The 21,826-nt window shown below is 37.2% G+C and overlaps 1 protein-coding gene across 1 annotated transcript in view; it reads right to left on the bottom strand.

Annotated features, from left to right (window-relative positions):
* The window catches only part of LOC117333017 (multidrug resistance-associated protein 1-like), a 29,890-nt gene extending 10,106 nt beyond the window's left edge, over positions 1–19,784 (bottom strand). Inside the window, 15 exon segments of the mRNA XM_033892127.1 lie at positions 2,822–3,021; positions 4,084–4,394; positions 4,643–4,874; positions 6,328–6,442; positions 6,676–6,775; positions 7,077–7,266; positions 7,534–7,701; positions 10,261–10,437; positions 11,944–12,070; positions 14,338–14,407; positions 15,957–16,041; positions 16,275–16,421; positions 18,896–18,943; positions 18,945–19,034; positions 19,440–19,784. Of these exon segments, the coding sequence (XP_033748018.1) occupies positions 2,822–3,021; positions 4,084–4,394; positions 4,643–4,874; positions 6,328–6,442; positions 6,676–6,775; positions 7,077–7,266; positions 7,534–7,701; positions 10,261–10,437; positions 11,944–12,070; positions 14,338–14,407; positions 15,957–16,041; positions 16,275–16,421; positions 18,896–18,943; positions 18,945–19,034; positions 19,440–19,763 (2,384 nt within the window). The 5' untranslated portion in view covers positions 19,764–19,784.
* Between the last annotated feature and the right edge of the window lie 2,042 nt (positions 19,785–21,826).

Raw genomic sequence — 21,826 nt, 5'->3', positions numbered from 1 at the left:
ACCCCAGCATGCTACAGACCCAATATCAAGTCCCTGGGACTCTTGGTTATTGAGAAGAAGTCGTTTAAAGATTTTAGCCTTTTTGACTCCTGTGACCTTGAATGAAGGTCAAGGTCATTCATTTGAACAAACTTGGTAGCCCTTCACCCCAGCATGCTACAGGCCCAATATTAGGTCTCTAGGCCTTTTGGTTATTGAGAAGAAGTTGCTTGAATGGAAAGTTGACGCCGGACGGACGGCCGGACGGCCGGACGGACGACGGACGCCGCGCCACGGCATAAGCTCACTTGCCCTTTGGGCAGGTGAGCTAAAAAGCAGATTTGTGAAATTTCAGTCAATTTGACCCTTTTTAGCCCTGCCCATCAGCCCCTGGGGGTCAATCAGGGCCAACATGTGCATGCCATCAAACTGTCATCCCATGCTGATAATGTTTACCAAGTTAGAATGAATTCCAATCGAAATCAAACAAATTATAGTCAAAAATGTGATTTCCCTATATAAACTATAGTAAAGTTTACCCCCTCCCCAGGGGCAAACTTGAGACCCCTCCCCAGGGGCAAACGTGAGACCCCTGGGTCATGAAATTCACAATTTTGGTAAAGCACCTTAAGACCCTTCCATCTATGAAGATTGTTTGATTCCACTATATCTGAGAGTAGAGAAGAAGATTTTTGAAGTTTTAGTCAATTTGACCCATTTTAGCCCCGCCCCTCAGGCCCCTGGGGGTGGGGACCATATAATTCACAATTTTGGTTGACCTTTAGCCATAGAAGCTTCCAGCCAAATTTCATTGAATTTTGTTTAGGGATTTTGGAGAAGAAGACGAAAATGTAAATTGTTTACGGACGCATGACGCAGCAACGCACGACGACGGACAATAGGCAATTAGAATAGGTCACTTGAGACTTTGTCTCAGGTAATCTAAAAACTAATATCTGTTTGATCAAAGAAATCTGGGGTACAACTTGTTGCTGTGATGTAATGGTTTTTGGTTATGAACTAAATCTGTTTTGCGGTTCATGAGATATTGTGTACACAACTTTTTTTTATCTTAACAAGAGGCCCAATGGGCCTGTATCGCTCACCTGGCTCTACAGCAACTTTGAAGTTGATGAGGTCATTTCTAAAGATACTATGTTGATTACCTCTTTAATCAATAATAGCATTGTAAGCTAGTTTTATTCATTCCAGCATTCTATTGGCCTAATATCAGGTCTTGGAGGCTCTTGGCTATCGCAAATTTCACCCGTGACCTTGAATGTAGGTCAAGGTCATTTATTTGAACAAAATTGGTAGCCCTTCACCCCAGCATGCTACAGGCCCAATATCAAGTCCCTGGGCCTCTTGGTTATTGAGAAGAAGTCGTTTGAAGATTATAGCCTATTTGACCCATGTGACCTTGAATGCAGGTCAAGGTCATTTATTTGAACAAACTTTGTAGCCCTTCACCCCAGCATGCTACAGGCCCAATATCAAGTCCCTGGGCCTCGTGGTTATTGAGAAGAAGTCGTTTGAAGATTATAGCCTATTTGACCCATGTGACCTTGGATGAAGGTCAAGGTCATTCATTTGAACAAACTTTGTAGCCCTTCAACCCAGCAAGCTACAGGCCCAATATCAAGTCCCTGGGCCTCTTGGTTATTGAGAAGAAGTCGTTTGAAGATTATAGCCTATTTGACCCATGTGACCTTCAATGAAGGTGAAGGTCATTTATTTGAACAAACTTTGTAGCCCTTCACCCCAGCAAGCTACAGGCCCAATATCAAGTCCCTGGGCCTCATGGTTATTGAGAAGAAGTCGTTTGAAGATTATAGCCTATTTGACCCATGTGACCTTCAATGAAGGTGAAGGTCATTTATTTGAACAAACTTTGTAGCCCTTCACAACAGCAAACAACAGGCCCAATATCAAGTCCCTGGGCCTCATGGTTATTGAGAAGAAGTCGTTTGAAGATTATAGCCTATTTGACCCATGTGACCTTGAATGAAGGTCAAGGTCATTTATTTGAACAAACTTTGTAGCCCTTCACCCCAGCATGCTACAGGCCCAATATCAAGTCCCTGGGCCTCTTGGTTATTGAGAAGAAGTTGTTTGAAGATTATAGCCTATTTGATCCATGTGACCTTGAATGAAGGTCAAGGTCATTTATTTGAACAAACTTTGCAGCCCTTCACTCCAGCATGCTACATGCTCAATATCAAGTCCCTGAGCCTCTTGGTTATTGAGAAGAAGTCGTTTGAAGATTATAGCCTATTTGACCCATGTGACCTTGAATGAAGGTCAAGGTCATTTATTTGAACAAACTTTGTAGCCCTTCACCCCAGCATGCTACAGGCCCAATATCAAGTCCCTGGGCCTCTTGGTTATTGAGAAGAAGTTGTTTGAAGATTATAGCCTATTTGATCCATGTGACCTTGAATGAAGGTCAAGGTCATTTATTTGAACAAACTTTGTAGCCCTTCACCCCAGCATGCTACAGGCCCAATATTAAGTCCCTGGGCCTCTTGGTTATTGAGAAGAAGTTGTTTAAATGAAAAAGTTGACGCCGGACGGCCGGATGGACGGCCGGACGGACGGACGGACAGACGGACGGACGGACGACGGACGCCGCACCATGGCATAAGCTCACTTGCCCTTCGGGCAGGTGAGCTAAAAATGGTCAAGTGTGATTTAACCTTGACTGAAAAATATGAGTGAAATCTGTCCAGAATACTCATAATAATCATGTGTTCAGGTAGCTTAAAGCCTATGGCACTATACAAATACAATTGATTCTGTTTAAGTAGTAAGAAAGGGAAGTAAAACAATCAAGAACAGTCACCTAGAAGATACAAAGTATCCATAATAGAAGACCAGGTTCTGGTCGACTCTGTCCATTGACTCCTTGATAAAACGGTCCTGCGCTCGGTAGGCTCGGATCACACTTGCCCCAGAAACAGTTTCACTGAAGTGATTATAGACTGGCGACCTTGTCATCGACTCAAGTCTTTTCAGCTGCCGTGATGTAGGAATGTAGAATTTCTGAGGAGAGTTCATGAAATAATGTCAGTTAGCTATAAATTTAATTATCTATTTGGATATGGAGTGCATAATTATTTAAAAAGTAACTACCTTTTATTTAACCTTTTAAGCTGCCTTGATGTAGGAATGTAGTATTTCTGAGGAGAGTTCATGAAATATTGCCAGTAAGCTATGAATTTAAATAATGAATGCATAATTATTCAAACAGTAAACTACCTTTATTTCACGTTTTCAACTGCCATGAGGTGGGGATTTATAATGTCAGTGATTATTATTATTTATGTCTTTATGCCATTAATTCTATAATTTCAACAAACTAAAATAAATTCGGACAGAGGTTGATAATGTCTAGCTACAACAAAGTGAGAAACAAATTTCAGTATACACCTTTCATCGCTAGGGATATTAAATCACCCTTCATTGTTAGAGATATTAAATCACCATTCGGTGCTAGGGATATTAAATCACCTTTTGTTCTTAGAGGGATATTAAATCACCTTTCATTGTTAGAGATATTAAATCACCCTTCATTGTTAGAGATATTAAATCACCTTTTGTTTCTAGAAATATCAAATCAACCTTCGTTGCTAGGGATATCAAATCAACCTTCGTTGCTAGGGATATTAAATCAACCTTCGTTGCTAGGGATATTAAATCAACCTTTGTCGCTAGAGATATTAAATCACCCTTCGTTGCTAGGGATATTAAATCACCCTTCGTTGCTAGGGATATTAAATCACCCTTCGTTGCTAGAGATATTAAATCACCCTTCGTTGCTAGAGATATTAAATCACCCTTCGTTGCTAGGGATATTAAATCAACCTTCGTTGCTAGGGATATCAAATCAACCTTCGTTGCTAGGGATATTAAATCAACCTTCGTTGCTAGAAATATCAAATCAACCTTCGTTGCTAGGGATATTAAATCAACCTTCGTTGCTAGGGATATTAAATCACCCTTCTTTACTAGGGATATTAAATTACCTTTCATTGCTAGGATTATTAAGTCATCCTTCGTTGCTAAGAACATTAAATCTTACTTCAATAACAATGATTTCCTCACCAGGATGATGAAATAAAGAACAGCCACAGGTACAATGATAATGAGAAACTCAGGTGTGTTGACACTGACGACGATCACAGTGCTGAGTGAAAGGAAGAACGTGTTCAGTGAGATACGACAGGTGATGGGCAGACTGTTGTCCATGATATCCACGTCACTTGAGAAACGGTTGATAATCCTACCGATTGGTGTTGTATCAAAGAATGACATTGGGCACCGCATAATAGTGAGGAGCATTTTCTTGTGGAGTTTACCTGCAGCGATCACCATTCTCACAGCCAGCATGAGCCCATAGATCAAAACCAGTACAGCTGTAAGGCAATGCAACACTAAACTGATGTTCACAATAAATTTATGCTTCAAGACATCAAAAGAACCTTTGTGTCTAGAATAAGTAGCATGACATAATTAATTCTGACTTATTACCAGAGTGTAACCCAATCCTTAACCTGTAGATGTCAAATGCAATTCAAGAATTAAATAATAATTACCAGGAACCAGATCTAAACTGTGGCATGATGATTAAAATGCTTGAACTCATGTTTGCAGATTGACATACCTTGTATAACACCCAATAAACCATACACAAGGAGATAGCTGTAGGACCTATCTATGTACTCCGGGGTATCTTGTAAGGAGAGATTCAGAAGTGTTGTGTCCTCCGTCCAGAATGTCAACCAGAAGTTAGAGAATATACTGGTAGTGTGGAACCCAGCAAACATGATCATGATTACAGCCACTGACCACCACCCAGCTGCTCCAAAATATGATGTGAACACATCCATTTTCACCTGTTATGACAGAAAAGTTTTTTTTATTAACAAGGGAATTAATTAATACTTATGATTTCCATACTGTGTATCAAATGATGTTTTCTTTACTAATATTATCCATTTCACACTATACTCTTCTCATATAAAAGCTGTTGTCCTGCACCTCTAGGAACAGCTGAAAAGCCGTAATGGAATGATAGGGAACATAAAACCTGTCAGATAAACAAGACTGACTCACCAAATACTACACAACTCTGAAGTTGATCTAGGTCATTTCTGCAGATACTAACTTAAAGCTGATTATCACTTTATTCAAATATCAGAGTAGGCTAGGTCAACTCCTTGGGCCTCTTGGTTATTGGGAAAAAGTCGTTTTGAGACTTTAGCCTGTGACCTTGAATCTATGTCAAGGTCATTCATTAGAAAAATTAAAACAAATGTTCCAGCCCTTCACCCAAGCATGCTACAGACCAAATAACAAACTAACAAACTTGGTAGCCTTTCATTTATGTATGATACTGGACAGCTGGACAGACAGTCAATGGACTCGCCCCTCCTACATCAGTAGTCTCCTTACGAGACCTTAGCTCACCCCTCCCACATCAGTTTCAGTAGTCTCCTTATTGTACCAGACCTTAGCTCACCGCTCCAACATCAGTTTCAGTAGTCTACTTACTGTACGAGACCTTAGCTCACCGCTCCAACATCAGTTTCAGTAGTCTACTTACTGTACGAGACCTTAGCTCACCCCTCCCACATCAGTTTCAGTAGTCTCCTTACTGTACGAGACCTTAGCTCACCCCTCCCACATCAGTTTCAGTAGTCTCCTTACTGTACGAGACCTTAGCTCACCCCTCCCACATCAGTTTCAGTAGTCTCCTTACTGTACGAGACCTTAGCTCACCCCTCCAACATCAGTTTCAGTAGTCTACTTACTGTACGAGACCTTAGCTCACCCCTCCAACATCAGTTTCAGTAGTCTCCTTACTGTACCAGACCTTAGCTCACCCCTCCCACATCAGTTTCAGTAGTCTCCGTATTGTACCAGACCTTAGCTCACCCCTCCCACATCAGTTTCAGTAGTCTCCTTACTGTACCAGACCTTAGCTCACCCCTCCCACATCAGTTTCAGTAGTCTCCTTATTGTACCACCCCTCCCACATCAGTTTCAGTAGTCTCCTTATTGTACCACCCCTCCCACATCAGTTTCAGTAGTCTCCTTACTGTACCAGACCTTAGCTCACCCCTCCCACATCAGTTTCAGTAGTCTCCGTATTGTACCACCCCTCCCACATCAGTTTCAGTAGTCTCCTTATTGTACCACCCCTCCCACATCAGTTTCAGTAGTCTCCTTATTGTACCACCCCTCCCACATCAGTTTCAGTAGTCTCCTTACTGTACCAGACCTTAGCTCACCCCTCCAACATCAGTTTCAGTAGTCTCCTTACTATAATACGAGACCTTAACTCACCCCTCCAACTTTTGCAGTCTCCTGCTGGGTTAGTTGTTGTTTTGTCCCCACTATAGGTTTGCGAATCTCCTCCTTTCGTTTGAGAAGACGACTTCCTCGACGACTTACACTGGCACTGTAAATTCATGTCAATTATATTTTAATTTGATTACAAAACATAACTTGTATGTCCAAAATCAATTAAGTTCAATACTGTCAATCCTATTTATAATTGTCAACAAGAATTAAAATCTATCAAGCCTAATCTGCTATAGTTGTCAATATTTCTTCATTCAGCAAACCTTTATAGATACATGTTTTGAAAATACAGTTCCGTTAATTTGTTGAGGTGTTTAGAAGAACCCATACCGACGTAAACTAAGAGGAAGACTGCGTTGGTCATCAGAGGTTAGACCTTCAGAGGTCACAGTCTCTACCTGCTGAAATATCTTGTCCTTGATGGCTCTCACTACATGGAAACAAAATATAGTATAATCAGTTTACAAACAGACAAATCTGCATCATCAGACCTGTCTGTAGCCTATTATGTCTTATGAATGCTTCATGCTTAATTCAATAAATGGTGGAGATACCACCAGCTACCAAAAGCATTACAAATTTTTAAAAAAAAACACTATAAAACAAGAGTATGAGGTTATAATGATCCCATATAAAAGTACCAAGTATTTTCTGATTTATATGAGAACAGTCTAGTGTCCTTATTGCAGCTTGATTTGGAGACCAAAAACCTCATTACAATTGACACATACACTCAGGATCAACTTTATCATCTTCTTCCTCATCTTCTAAGAAGTACTCCTTGAGGAACTGTGCAAAGGGTCCATCATGAGAGATGAGATCTTCATATGAACCAGATTCGGATATCCTGCCATCTACCATCACCAAAATATTGTCCACCATTGGCAGCCATTGGATACCATGGGTGACTAAAACTCTTGTCTACAAAGACAATCAGTAAACATAACAAATAAAAGGCTTGTTAGGCCTGTATCACCAAAACTCTTATCTACATGAAGGGAATCAGTAAACATTACAAAGAATATGCTTGACAGGCCTGTATCACCAAAACCCTGGTCTACATAGGGAATCAGTATATTTTTAAGATTAACTTCCAATCCTTTGTACCTGGTATGTACATGTACATTTAAACATGATTTCTCAGACAGGAGAATATTCACTATTTCTCCAGTCGAGCTATATATATACCTTGTTTTTGAGCAGACCCTTTGCTCCTATTACTTTGTTGAATATGTGTTTGCCGACATGAGCATCAACTGCACTGAGAGGATCATCCATGAGATAGACGTTAGAGTTATTGTACACGGCCCGTGCCAAACTGATCCGCTGCTTTTGTCCACCACTGATGTTGATACCCTGAACACATATGGAACATGATTTACTGTGATCAGTTGTGTATCTCTTACTCCCTACTGGGAATGTGTTAATGTTAATTTTACACAAGATAATAAAAGCAGAATGAATGATGTTACTGTAGAAAACACAAATCAAATACCCAGATATTGCATTACATTTAAGTCCTAGAATAGCGCCAATGCAGGGTTGATAAGTGGCAGATAGGTTGTCCCAGTGTGTTTCCGTTATCTTATGGTATGCATGGCGATTGGAGAGTAAGGGTAAAACTTTGAAAAGGCGTACATCTGCAGTCCCAACAAACTAGAGACTAGTTTTCTCATCTTTGTTGGTGTGGTCTTTAAATTATGCCAATGTTACATTTATTTATTTATATCCATTCATTAAAATTTAAATGACACCAGTTTCCAGTTTCCCAATGAACAGTAATGACACTATAACACCATCATTGTCACTTAAGCATTGAACGGCTTTCAGTTGGCATTCATAGTCAATATGAATGCCAACTGGACAGAGGCAAATTCCATGAAGCGCACTAGATTGTGTTTTTAACACCCTCTGTGTGTTTAGATTTCAATGGCCTTGTATGTTAATTGTCTTAAGGGGTTTAATGGTCCCTTGTCATTTTCTTAATGTAAATATCTTGGTATTTTCAAATATTCTGTAAAGGCTTATGTCATAGTCAAGTGACACAGAAGTATGGCAAGCCAAATTGTCATTTATTCACGTAGCAACATTGATCTAGGAATTTTCCAAATCATATAACAAAGATATCTTATATGTTTATGAGATATCTTATATGTTTGTCAGATGTATTATTTAAAGTGTATGAGATATCTTATGTAATATACAAGATATCTCATAAAAGATCTAATATCTAATAAACTTTTCTGTGTAAGATATCAGATATAATATATAAAATATCATATATATTATATAAGATATTTTATATATTTTATAAGATATCTTATGAACTTTTCTTGATGAGATATCTTATATATTATTTAAGATATCTTATATAATGTAATATATAAGATATCTCATAAAAGTTATGATATCTTATAAAGAAAACTAAATGAGATATCTTATAAAGAAAATTATATCAGATATCTTATATAATTCCTTTAAAAGATATTTAAAAAGAACGATATTTGAATTTGAGATAAGGAACACTCCTCTCCTCCACTCGATGATGGAGCCGAGAAAATCTTATCGGAACACATGACAGAAGCTGAAACATCATACAATGGTTTGATACAGATTTAAAATTGTCATATTTATAAAATGTTATCATTGTATTCAGTTTATTGCAGCAGTCGCCACTCTTTTAGCCATACTTCTGGCCTTCCAACAAAAAACGGAAATGACCTTACAATGGGAGCATTCATTTTCGGACTTTTATTTTTTGTTGGTCTCGCGAGAGTCTCCTTCTTTATAAGATACATTTTTGTTGTATTTCATAAACTTTTCTTTATAAGATATCTTATATCTTTAATGAGATATTTAAAATAATATATAAGATATCTCAGAAAGAAAAGTTTATAAGATATCTTATAAAAAATATATAAGATATCTTATATAATATATATGATATCTTATATATTATATCAGATATCACAAAGAAAAGTTTATTAGATATTATATCTTTTATGAGATATCTTGTATATTACATAAGATATCTAATAAACTTTAAATAATACATGTTACAAACATATAAGATATCTTATTAACGTTTAACATTGCTCCACAAATAAATGACAACTTGGCTTGTCATACAGAAGTTCCATACCAATGGCAGTAGATCCTGACAATTATTACCAACAAGAGGCCCAGATGGCCTGTATCGCTCACCTGGTTTATTTGATCAAACATCAAAATAATGTTTATGTTCTATTTGCTAATAGCCATTATTTGTATAAATTTGAATCCCAGCCTCCTTGGGATGTTACCACAGAAATATCAATGTCATACATTGCTTAGTTCCAGAAAAGAAGTCATTAATATCAATATTGCCAAATGGACCACTTTTGGCCCCGCCCCTTAGGCACTCAGGGGGTCAGCCCCACAATTTGTACAATTTTGAACCCTTACCCAATAAGGATGATACCAATCAAATATGATAGATATTCATCGCTTACTTCAAGACAACTAGTTGATTATAGCAATTTAGCCACACTGACCCCTTTTGGCCGACCCCTCAGGCCCCCAGGGGGTCAGTCCCACCATTTATACAATTTTGAATCCCCACCACATAACAATGCTTCAAGACAAATATGAGCTATATGCATCGCTTAGTTCCAGAGAAGAAGCTGTTTATATCAAGATGGACGACAAGACGGACGACGGATGCCAAGGTATGGCATAAGCGTACCGTGGTCCTTTGGACTAGGTGAGCTAATAATGTGCCTAACAGTATCCAGTACATCACCAGTTATCAGCATAACAACACTCAGTACATTTTGTATTGTTAGCATGTGTCTATAGTCAGCAGAGATTATCTTGAAGTTTTTTGATGCTTCATAAACATGAAAATAGTCTGACATCTTCCTTAATTATATCTACCTTTTCGCCTATCTCAATCTGGTCTCCACCAGGTAACATCTCCAGGTCCGGTCCCAGTCCACATGCCTCTATGACTTTTTTGTACTTTTTGGCCAGCAGTTGTTTACCAAACAGGATGTTGTTCATAAGTGTGGCATTCTGAATCCATGCTTCCTGTGGTACGTAGGCTACCTTTCCCTGCAGGAGTAGGAAAAATAGGTCACATCACATATGAAAATGTAGCATTTGAAAATCAAAATGCTGTCTAATGGGGGACAATACCTCTCTCTATTAGACTGGCCCTGTCTCTAGAATATTAAGATCATAAATGAAATTGAGGTTTATGGTTTTTTGGCCTCTAGTCAAACCAAGGGAAGATAAACTACATGTAGTACAATGTATTACAATTTAGCTGTCAGGAGCAATTTGTAGCAAAATGTCTTTTACGTTACTCTCTTTGACATTCTATATATATCACTCTATTCGTATACATAATATATTTTACCATTCTTAATCAACTTTTTTATCATAATGATCTAAATATACAATACAAACGCTTTTAAAAATGACCAATTTTATCTGATTTTAACGAAAAAAATAAAAACGATAGTACCTTATTTGACCTAAGGGCGCAGGGCGCGGGTAATTGACAGTGGAGGCACCCTTATTAAGATTAGTTATTCTAAAGTTTTATGAAACAGACTATACCTTATAGCAGAATACCCAAGGCTGTGGAAACGGTAAAATATTCAGTCAAAAAAATATTCCAGATGAAGATATCTATTCATTATCATATATTAAGCTTTAACATCACTTGAATATTCCTGTAAACTTGTAAACCATGCCAGCTGATCTTTAGAACAGAGAACTTGTGTTCCACCATTTATGTTCAAATGGAACTCTTTTGTGTTCTATTTATATATATAGACACAGGTGATTTCCCAGATCATATCAGACATTGTTTTCTTTGACCTAATACTTGATTTACAATGTCTTTTACTAGCTTTCTGTTCTGAACAAAAGTTATTTATCAACAAGAATGAAGTCATTTACTTTATCTACAAATAAAGATGGTAAGTTATTATTTGTATGTGTGTTTAGTTTCAGATGCTCTTTGCACTGACATGTCATCTGTAGGAATAGACAAAATGTGGCCAAAACTTGGGTTTCAGTTACTTAATATGCTGAAGAAAATTGAACACTTAAAGTAACAAAATATTTATTATGAATTATTACTTTTGAACACCATTTTGACACTCAGTCAAAGATTCATTTCCTTGAAAAAAAAGGTAGGGGCGCCCTTATTAGGTCAAATACGGTATATTGTTTGGCTCTTAATGACCCTAGTTGTCGATGGGCCATAAAACACAAACAAACAAACAAATTGTAGGAAAAACACTTAGGGCTGGTGGCCAGCCTACCACTCTATATTCATATCTAAAATTATAGGATGAAAACTGAAAATTACATAATCTCACTACAGTATCACAATGTTCAGCAGTTTAACAAAAACAATCCACTGATTCTTTCCATATATTAGCATTTAACGTTGACTCAGTTTTTAATATGTTTGGCCTTTAAAAATGACCTAGAACCTGACTTTTCTTATATTCTATTATCATTCAGTAAATAGTAACGGATTTTAAATCTTATGTACAAACATTAATACTGACCCCTATATACTAGACTTGACCTTAAACTGACCTTGACTGTGACATTGCCCTGGAGCTTGTTGAGGTTTCCCAGTAAGGAGGATATGAGAGAAGACTTGCCGGCCCCGACCTGTCCAACCACTGCAACTAGCTGGCCGTCCGGGATGTGAAAGTGAATACTACAGCAGACGCAAGAATTATAGAAATCCATAGCTTTGTGTAAACTTAGAGAAATCAATAAAAGATTAATAATGTATAATATTATGTTTATTTATTTATTCTTTAATTCAGTAGGCAAAACATATGTCTTTGTACAATCAGCATTCATAATAATGTACATCTATAGACTATCAAATAATATAGATTATTCTCCATGATTACATTTTTGGCTTCCAAATCCTGACCATTGAATTTTGAGGTTGGAGGTATAATAATGCAATTATCTTTCCAATTTTTTTTTAACTGTACATGCATATAACTCAGTTTTAGAGGTAAACATGCCCTAACTTATTAATTCAATAACCAAGGTTCAGCATCCAATGGAATTTGTTTGTGGTTGAAATTTGCAATGGGAAATATTCATTTGTTTTCCATTCAGATGATACTAAGAATAATAATAAAAACAAGTGCCCAATGGGCCCGAATCGCTCACCTGCTATCTAGTGATCCTTTTCATAAATAAACATAATTAAGAACAGGTGTATCAGAGACCAGATACAAAATGTATAAGATCTCAGGGCCTGGCAGTTATTTGAAAAAGTGTGTTTTTTAAATATTTTGGCCAATTTAACTCTTTCAAACTTAAATTATGATCAAGGTCATTCATTTGAACAAACTTACTATAGCCTTCATCCAAGAATGCTTAAAGCTAAATATAAGGTCTCTGGACCTTTCAGTTATTGAAAATAAGTCATAGAAATATTTTAGCCTATTTGACTGCTCTCACCTTGAAAGGTCAAGGTGATTCATTTCAACAAACTTGGTAGCCCTTCACCTATCAACTCCCTGGGTCTTTTGGTTATTGAGAAGAAGTCGTTTAAATGATTTTAGCATATTTGACCCCTGTGACCTTGAGTGAAGGTCAAGGTCATTCATTTGAACACTCCTTGTAGCCCCCCACCCCAGCAAGTTACAGGCCCAATATAAAGTCCCTGGGTCTTTTAGTTATTGAGAAGAAGTCGTTTAATGATTTCAGCCTACTTGATCCCTGTGACCTTGAATGAAGGGCAAGGACATTCATTTGAACAAACTTGGTAGCCTTTTACTCCAGCATGCTACAGACCCAATATCACGTCCATGGGTCTTTTGGTTATTGAGAAGAAGTTGTTTAAATGGAAAAGTTGACGCCGGCTGGCCTGACGACGGACGAACGACGGACGAACGACGGACGCCTCGCTTAGGGCAGGTGAGCTAAACAAGTGCAATCAATGATTGCGAAAGTTCACCGGCGGCAGCAATCACACTATGCATTCATTTTTCATGTATGTATAAGCATGTCATTTTGAAATTGTATGTCACATAATATCGCTCCTAGACCTCTAATGGATGTATGAACCAAATAAGAAGGGTGTGGACTTACAAGCTTTTCAAAACTAACCCCCAAAATCTTTAAAGTGAGTTTTTGTGTCAAAAAAAGTAAGTCCACTAAATAGTAAAATACCAAAATGCCAATTTTTTTCTGCATGATTTGCCACAGCATCACTCCTGGATCTCTAATGAATGTATAAACCAAATTAGAAGGGTGATAAGTGTATACTTTTGGACTTACCTCCAAAACTTTAAAGTGAGTTTTGGTGCAAAAAAAGTCCACAAAATGGTAAAATGCGAAAAAATCACAATTGTTTTCTGCATGATTTTGCCATAATATCATACCTAGACCTCTAATGAATGTATAAACCAACTTAGAAGGGCATGAGGTGTATACTTTTGGACTTACAAGCTTTCCAAAAACTTACTCCAAAAACTTTAAAGTTTTGGGGTGGGACGCCGACGCCGGGGTGACAGCATTAGCTCTCGGTTACTCGTAACCGGTGAGCTGAAAATGTTTTCCAACCTACCAGCTCTAAATTGACAATCAGCAGAATTTGAAAAAAAGTGCCATATTTTTTTATCAGATAATTGTTTTCAATGATTGTACCACTATTTGCTTGGGGTGAAAGACAAAGCATTTAACTGGAGAATATTCCCATCACAAATGATTTCTATCAATTATTAATTCTCACAGATTTTTTTCTAGTCTTGTACATAAATGAGAAATGTAAACTATTAGATTGATGAATTTTCATCCTTGGTATATGTGAAATACTGCCATGTGTTGCTGACATTTGATTTGTGGATTTTCATCCTCGGTCTGTGAAATACTGCCATGTATTACTGTCATCTGATTTGTAGATTTTCATCCTCGGTCTAGGACTATGTAATGTTATAGAGAAAAGCTGATACTTACTCTTTAAGTGTTGGCTGAGGCATCTCTCTGTCCCATGTAAATGTACCATGATTTACTTCTACTGCATAATCTGTAGACAGAATCAAACCTGAGCTTCCTTCTACTAAACATCAACTTAAAACCAACAGAACTATCCTAAATGCCAAGTTCATTTTCATACTAGTTTAAATTCAACAAATATATACTTTGTTTAATTCATACTGGTTTAAATTCAACAAATATATTTAACCATGAATTATCGAAAAGCATATATGGCCCTAACATGACTAACAATGGTTACCTAAAGAGTTTGGGTGAGAAAAAAAACAAGAGGTCCATAGGGCCTGTATCGCTGACCTGGTTGGATTTGCCCAAACATCAAAATAATGTTCATGTTCTAATTGTTAATACCTATATTTGTTGATGTCAAGCAATGCTTAGGGGTGGAAAAAGACCCCAGGGCATATTTTTTCAATCATGATTGTGTTTATCTCTATATGCCCAACAATGCTATACATGTACATGGTTATGGAGTGAGGATCCCAATGATTTAAAAGATACTGTATATAAAAAAAACTTAGTCCCATGATGCTCCAGACCAAATTTCATTACAAGAAGCCCATGGGCCTTAACGGTCACCTGAGATTTGAAATATTTCAGTTAATTTAACTGACCCTTTTTGGCCCCAACCATCAGCCCCTAGGGGTCAGTCAGGGCCAACATCTGTATACCATTAAGATGTCATCCCATGCTGATAATGTTAACAAAGTTAGAATGAATTCCAATCAAACAAGTCAAAGTCAAAACTGTGATTTCCCTAATATATATAAATTATAGTTAAATTTACCCCCTCCCCAGGGAAAAATGTGTGACCCCAGGGTCATGACATTCATAATTTTTGTAAAGCACCTTAAAGCCATTCCATCTATGAAGAGTATTTGATTCTACCTTATTTGGGTCTTGAGAAGAAGAATTTGGAAATTTCAGTCAATTTGACCCTTTTTAGCACCACCTAATTCAGCCCCTGGGGGCCAGTCAGGGCCAACATGTGCACACCATCAAACTGCCATCCCAAGCTGATAATGTCAGCCAAGTTTGTTTATGGACGCACGACGGACAACGGACGTCAGACGATGACGGACAAAAGGCGATTAGAAAAGATCACTTGAGACTTCGTCTAAGGTGACCTAAAAACCCATTCAAGCATTCAGGACAAGTAGGGATTTAAACGATTTATCTCAATTTCCCCTATTTGGCCCTACCCCTTCGGCCCCAGGGGAGCCACATCCTCCAATTATACAACGTTTGATCTCCTTTGCTCAATAATGCTTCAGACCAAATTTCATCAAAATCCATTCAGGTATTAAGGACTAGTAGGGATTTAAAGAAATGTTGATGGATGCCGGACGACAGACGGACACTGCACCAGGGCATAAGCTCACCGGCCCTTCAGGCCAGTTGAGCTAAAAACAATCATCTTTCATGAGCAAGTCATATACAGAAAATGGACAAGTGGACAAAATGATTCTGGTAAATTATTCCTCACAGGTGGACCTAGCTCGCCTTTACATTTTTACATGTCAATGATAATTTTGTGAGTACATTAATTTACAACAATTATTGACGTAAATATCACCTACCATTACTATCTGTAAAGTGCACATTGTTGGGGTCAAGGTCACTACCACTTAGGTAATTTCTGATTCTTTTGATGGATACCATTGCCTGTGGATACAAACAAAAATACATAGCTATGACCATATTTAATTATACAAAACGACTATAACATCTGGAAACAAAATTACTCAACATTATTTTGCAGTTTGAGTGAAAATGCTTTGAAATGCTATTCGATGGTCCTGACATATCTCCTTCTATTCAAAGTTGACTAAAGATAAATATAAGGTAAAACACGTTTAAGATAGCGGGTACATTTCACAGGAAAAAGATAAGGTTACCTGGACCCCGTAGGAGATGAGTTGAGACAGTAGGTTTACTGGAACCCTTAAGATGTTGAAGAGTGCCAAGGCTACAAAAGCTTGATCTGCCCTCAGTGTGTGGCTGTCAGAGGTCACAACATAAGTCGCAAAGGTCGCCAGCATCACCTGCAACCAAGGGCAACCATAAAATTGGTATTACAAAATTCAAATTGTTCTCATGAGTTCAAACTTTTCAAGCTAGCAAAATGTCAGTTGTCATAACACTAAATCTCAATTGCTGAAGTACTGAGCTTCATTTGTGACTGTGTTGAGTACAAATGAGGTATATTATGGCCTACTTCGAGCATCAACTATTTACTACAGTCAGGCTGTTCCGTCTAATGTGATTATATATGTGTATAAACAACAATCAATCACTGCTGTGCTTCGAAATGGGGACACAATGTGCAAATGAAGTGTAGCTGATGTAGTCAGACCAAAGTAAATTGGTGGTTGCGCCAAAGTCAACAAGACATACACATCTTAAGTTCTTTTCTTTCTACACAGGCACTTTAAATGTAATCAAAGTGTGGTCACTTCTTCTTTAATAGACAGACCAGTTACTATTAGCTGACCAAAGTCGGCCTACATATGTTAAAACACATGGAGTCTGATCGATTCATCATCATCATCATCATCATTTTTTTATTAAAGAGCCACACAATATATATTTACAATCTTTAGGTCATACATGTCATAAAAGATACCTATGAAAACATAAAAAACTATATATTTTGTCCAACCCAGCCAAAATTGACTCATGAGATGCTAAGATAATAATTATTTTCATACATATTTTCAACATATAACATATGCAATCATGCAATATAAAATGTTATCACTCTAAAAGAAATTGTCTTCTTTTTTTTTACTGGAAAAATGTACACGTTCTTAATATATACTGATCTTTTAGTATTGAATATATATTGTAATGAGGTTGACTTTACCAGGGTTTTTTTTAAGTTGAAGTGAAGCTTTTCACATCTTGTATGAGATTTAACATTGACATGTTTAGTGTGGTATTGATGAAAACTTAAGCATACATTTAAGATCTGACTTTGAACCTTGAACAATAATCTCAACTTATTGCAATAATGTTCTGACCATGTACCATTACTTAAGGGAACAACCAACCAATTGAAAAAATATAGTTTTGAAACAGCCCCTGTGTATAGAACGTTGTGCCAAGGATAAAATGTCTGGCAGCCACTGATTGGCCAGTATGTTATGAAGTGAGAAAATAGATATGTAGCCTGATAGGTAACTATCAATAAGAAATGTTGATATAAATTTCTTAAGTCCGATTGGTTTTTTTCCCAAAAGTTCACGTAATAATAGTAAACAGGTAAACATTTAAGATTTTTGAGAATTTTTACTGCGAAATTCACCTATTTTCAAAATGGCTACCCTGGAGAAAATTTGAGCTGAAGGACCCAACTTTTTTTTTTGATTAGGTGTTATATCAGACCCTAAACTTTTGTTATAAACCATAATCGTCATATTCAATTCAAGAATTTGAATGAAATAATCCAAAACGTTAACACTAAGGTCTATGGGAAAACAATTGGTTGGTTGGTCTCTACATATAGCTACGCATATGACATTTTGTGCCATCTAGCGTCCCTGGAAACCAGATGATGGGACCGACTAGCACATTTTCGGACGGGATTCTCATCTTGGAGGCATTGTAGCAGAATTTAGAGAGAAATTGAGATTCAGGGGGGATTGATGATGGAAATGACACATGTAGTGTTACAAGGAGGACCATAGACCGGACAGATACGGACATACATTCTATATTTCAATTGTAGCGGTATATATCGTGGCTCGGGGTACGGTGGTATGCTGGTTGTACTGCTGGCACTACCCCGGTTCAATGTGTGGGTGTGTGTCTGGTTGTTCTGTTGTCACTACCCCGATTCGGTATTCGGTGATATGTTTGGTTGTTCTGTTGTCACTACCCCAGTTCAGTGTTTGGTGATATATCTGGTTATTTTTTGTTGTCACTTGCCCGGTTCCGTGTTCTGTGTCTCGACTCTTTTATCTAAATAATGGCTCCACTCCTAATTTTTTTTCTCGTTCGGCCTTTTTTTCTTCATTTTTTACAAAAATACCAGAAATTAGGGGGTGGAGGAGATAACATTGAGTTATCTCCCCCTGATCTTTATTCTATATCTTATTTGTTTATATTTCTGAGTAGCACGATTTCTATACTTGGCTATTAACCAAAAGCCATCACTTTAAATTCAAAGCTTATCAAGATATTAAAATTTACATTTCAAAATTAACTCAATTTTAATGTGGTTTTCTCTTAAGAATTTCATATCCGGTACCAATAGAAGAATCAACCTACCAGCCTAAGACTTGCAGTCAGGCACTGCATATTTTGATAGCATATCCTATGGTTCTATCCTGTTCCAGAAAAGTTATCTTTGAAAAATGTGAAAGATGCTACAGAGCTGAACTTACAATCTGACATATTGTACAACAGATCTGACCTTGAACTACTTCATATCTGACCTTGAACTAAGATTTGACCTTTAATGTCTTTAGATCTGACCTTGCAAGACCTAATACTGAATTTAGTTCAAAATACCTACCACAAAAGGAGCAAGTAAAAAGCAGAATGTAGTAAATCCCCTGAAGATAGGCAATGTGCTTAAGTCTCCTCAACTCCTGTTGGCGGATCTCCAACACTTTCTCTGTGAATGATGGCTCCCATGCATACATCTTTAGTACCTGTAGCAAAACAGGGATAAAATCTGTTATTATTGTAGATATATATCCATATCTTTTGAGATTCAATAACTATAATATACAACCAGCATTAAATAAAATGTTCATGAACTGCAATTCTACAAAGATTAAAAGTAGGATGCCCGAGAACTTGCCTAACCTTGAGAGTAAATTCCTAAAATCTACGAGGAACTATGAGCCTGAGGGACACAATTAACAAATGCATTTTGATATCTCAGGGAAACTACAATAAAATGGTGACATGAATATATAAATTTTGAATTACTCACCAAATAATCTGAATTAATGCCCATATTCTAAAGATTTTCAAAATGTCACTTTTATCATTAAGTTATTCACTTCAATACATTTATATTCAAAATAATGAATCAATTGGACTTGCAGTACCTTCATGCCATTCAGAATCTCACTGAACAATTTGATGCGCTGACCCTTGTAAGCAAGGACAAGGCTCTGAAACTTCCTCTGTTTAACAGCCACAAATGAGTTGAGAGGAACCATGAACATTAGGACAGCCAGTCCTGCCAGACAGGAGGGGCCAAGCTCCACGTACGTCCACAGTAGGTAGATACCGATGGCCGTCTGGAGTGGCACCGTAGTCAATGACCAGAGGAAGTTAAACGTGTCCTGGATACGTTGGCAGTCTACAGACATCAGGTTCACCGTTTCTCCTAATGTAGTACTCTTATGCATCTCACTACTCATTGTCATCGCCTGTCAAAATAAAACAAGGAATTATCTTAATACCTGTAATGGATGACTCTCCCTGATAATGGTTCATCAACCGGGTAATTTGTACAATGCTGAACCATGTTGATTTGGATTAAGGACCAAGTAGGGTTCATGCTCTATATACATCCTATCTTCACTCCACCTACAAAAATTTTGAGAGGAGCCATTACCTAAAACTAGTAATCACAGCTAAAAAAAAACAATAAATCAAAGGTCAATAATGTGAAGATTTTATTTACAAATGTTATCATCAAACAAGAACAAAACACTAATTTCCAACAATCACACAACATAGAAAATTACATGGTAGATAACACATCTCAGGTAACATTAAACAGACATCATTCAAATGAGTAAGATACAACAGTAATTTAGCAACCATCTTGTTTTTCTTTTTTTTTTTTTAAAATTTAAAAAAAATTTTGAATTTAAAAATTTTTTTTGATTAACTAATTTTGAGGGGTTTTTAGATCTATTAAACCCAATTGAAACCTTTTAATATCAAAATTTACCTTCAAAAAAAAAAAAAAGTTTTTAATTTTTTTATTTTTTTTTTTTTTAAAAAAAAAATTTTTTAAAATTATTTAACCCCCCCCCTTTTTTTACCACCCACAATTTTGGCCTTAAAATAGAAAGGCCATTTTTTTGGAAAACAAAAGGCGGGTTTAAAAACCTTTAAATTTTTTAACCTTTTTTTTGGCAAAGGTTTTTTTAAAAAAAAGGTAAAAAAAATTTTTAGTCAAAAACTTTTCCTAATTTATTGGGGGTTTTTTTTTAAAAACCTGTATCCCGGAGGATCTTTAAGAAAACCCCAAAGGGGTTCTCAAACAAATTTGACAATGCAAAAATGTTTTTTAAAGAGGAAAAATGTATAAAACTTTCCACTTATATTAAAAAATTTTTTGAGGGAAAAATTAAAAAAACCCCAAAAAGTAAAAAAAACCCAAAAAATTTTTTTTATTTAAAAATTTTTTTACAAAGGGGATATAAAAAAACCATTTCACAAAAACACAATAAAAAACATATAAAAAAAATTATAAAAAGGAATAACAATAATTCACAAAAAATAAAAATCAAAAAAAATATAAACAGAAAAAAAAGAAAAAACAATTCATACAAAAAAAACCCTTAAAAAAAATTTTTAGAACAAAATAAAAAAAAAAAAATTTAAATTCAAAAAATAAAAATAAAATAAAAAAACCAATTTTAAATTTATACCCAAAGAAAAAAACAAAATTTAAAAACAGATCACAAAATGTTTTTCCGTACAAAAGTTAGGTAATTCCGGGGCCCCGGGGGCGCCCTTGGAGATTGGAGAGAGCTTGGTGTTGGGGGAAACACTCCTCTTGTTGCTAAAATTTTCCCCCTCCTCCTTTTCCTTGTCGGCAGGCGGTAAAGAATCTGGTGAGGGTAAGGGGGCTCAGTGTTCAGGGATACCTTTTCCCCATCCCGTTTAAAAAAACCCGGGGGGGACGGGGGACAGGGGACTCGGGGCGTTTCTACGGGGGGGGGTTTTTCCCACGGGGGGTTCTTTGAGCCGGGGTTTTAACGTATGATGGGTGAAAAATGGGTTTCGTAATTTAGGTGGGGTTTTGGGGGGCCCGGTTTTTAAACCTTTTTCCCCTCCCCCCTTTTTCTAAACTGCTTTGGTTTAACCCCTTTGGGGGAAAAACGGGGTTTGGCTTCCACCCCTGGGAAGGCTTTGGGGGGTGGGGTTGCGAGAATTTTGGGGGAACAAAAGGGGGGCAGAAAGGGGGTTTTAAAAGGATCTCATTAAAGGGGGTCTATTGGATGGGGGTTTTGGGGGGGAGGGTTTTTATGGGGGGTTTAAAAAGGGGTTTTTGGGGGATGGGCTTGGTGGGGGGGGGGTTTTGGGTGGGGGGGGTTGGGCTTGAAAAGGGGGGGGTTCTCGAGTGGGGGGTTTGTTTGGGGGTCCGGGTGGGGGGGGGGGTGGGGGGAAAGGGGGGTTTTGTGGCCCAAGCCGGGGGTGGTTTCTCGAATGGGGGGGGGGGTGGGCCAAAAATTTGGGGGGTTTGGGGCTC

This window comes from Pecten maximus, chromosome 8, assembly GCF_902652985.1.
Source record: "Pecten maximus chromosome 8, xPecMax1.1, whole genome shotgun sequence".
NCBI classification, from domain to species: Eukaryota; Metazoa; Mollusca; class Bivalvia; order Pectinida; family Pectinidae; genus Pecten; species Pecten maximus.
This window is presented reverse-complemented; position numbering and strand designations above follow the sequence as displayed.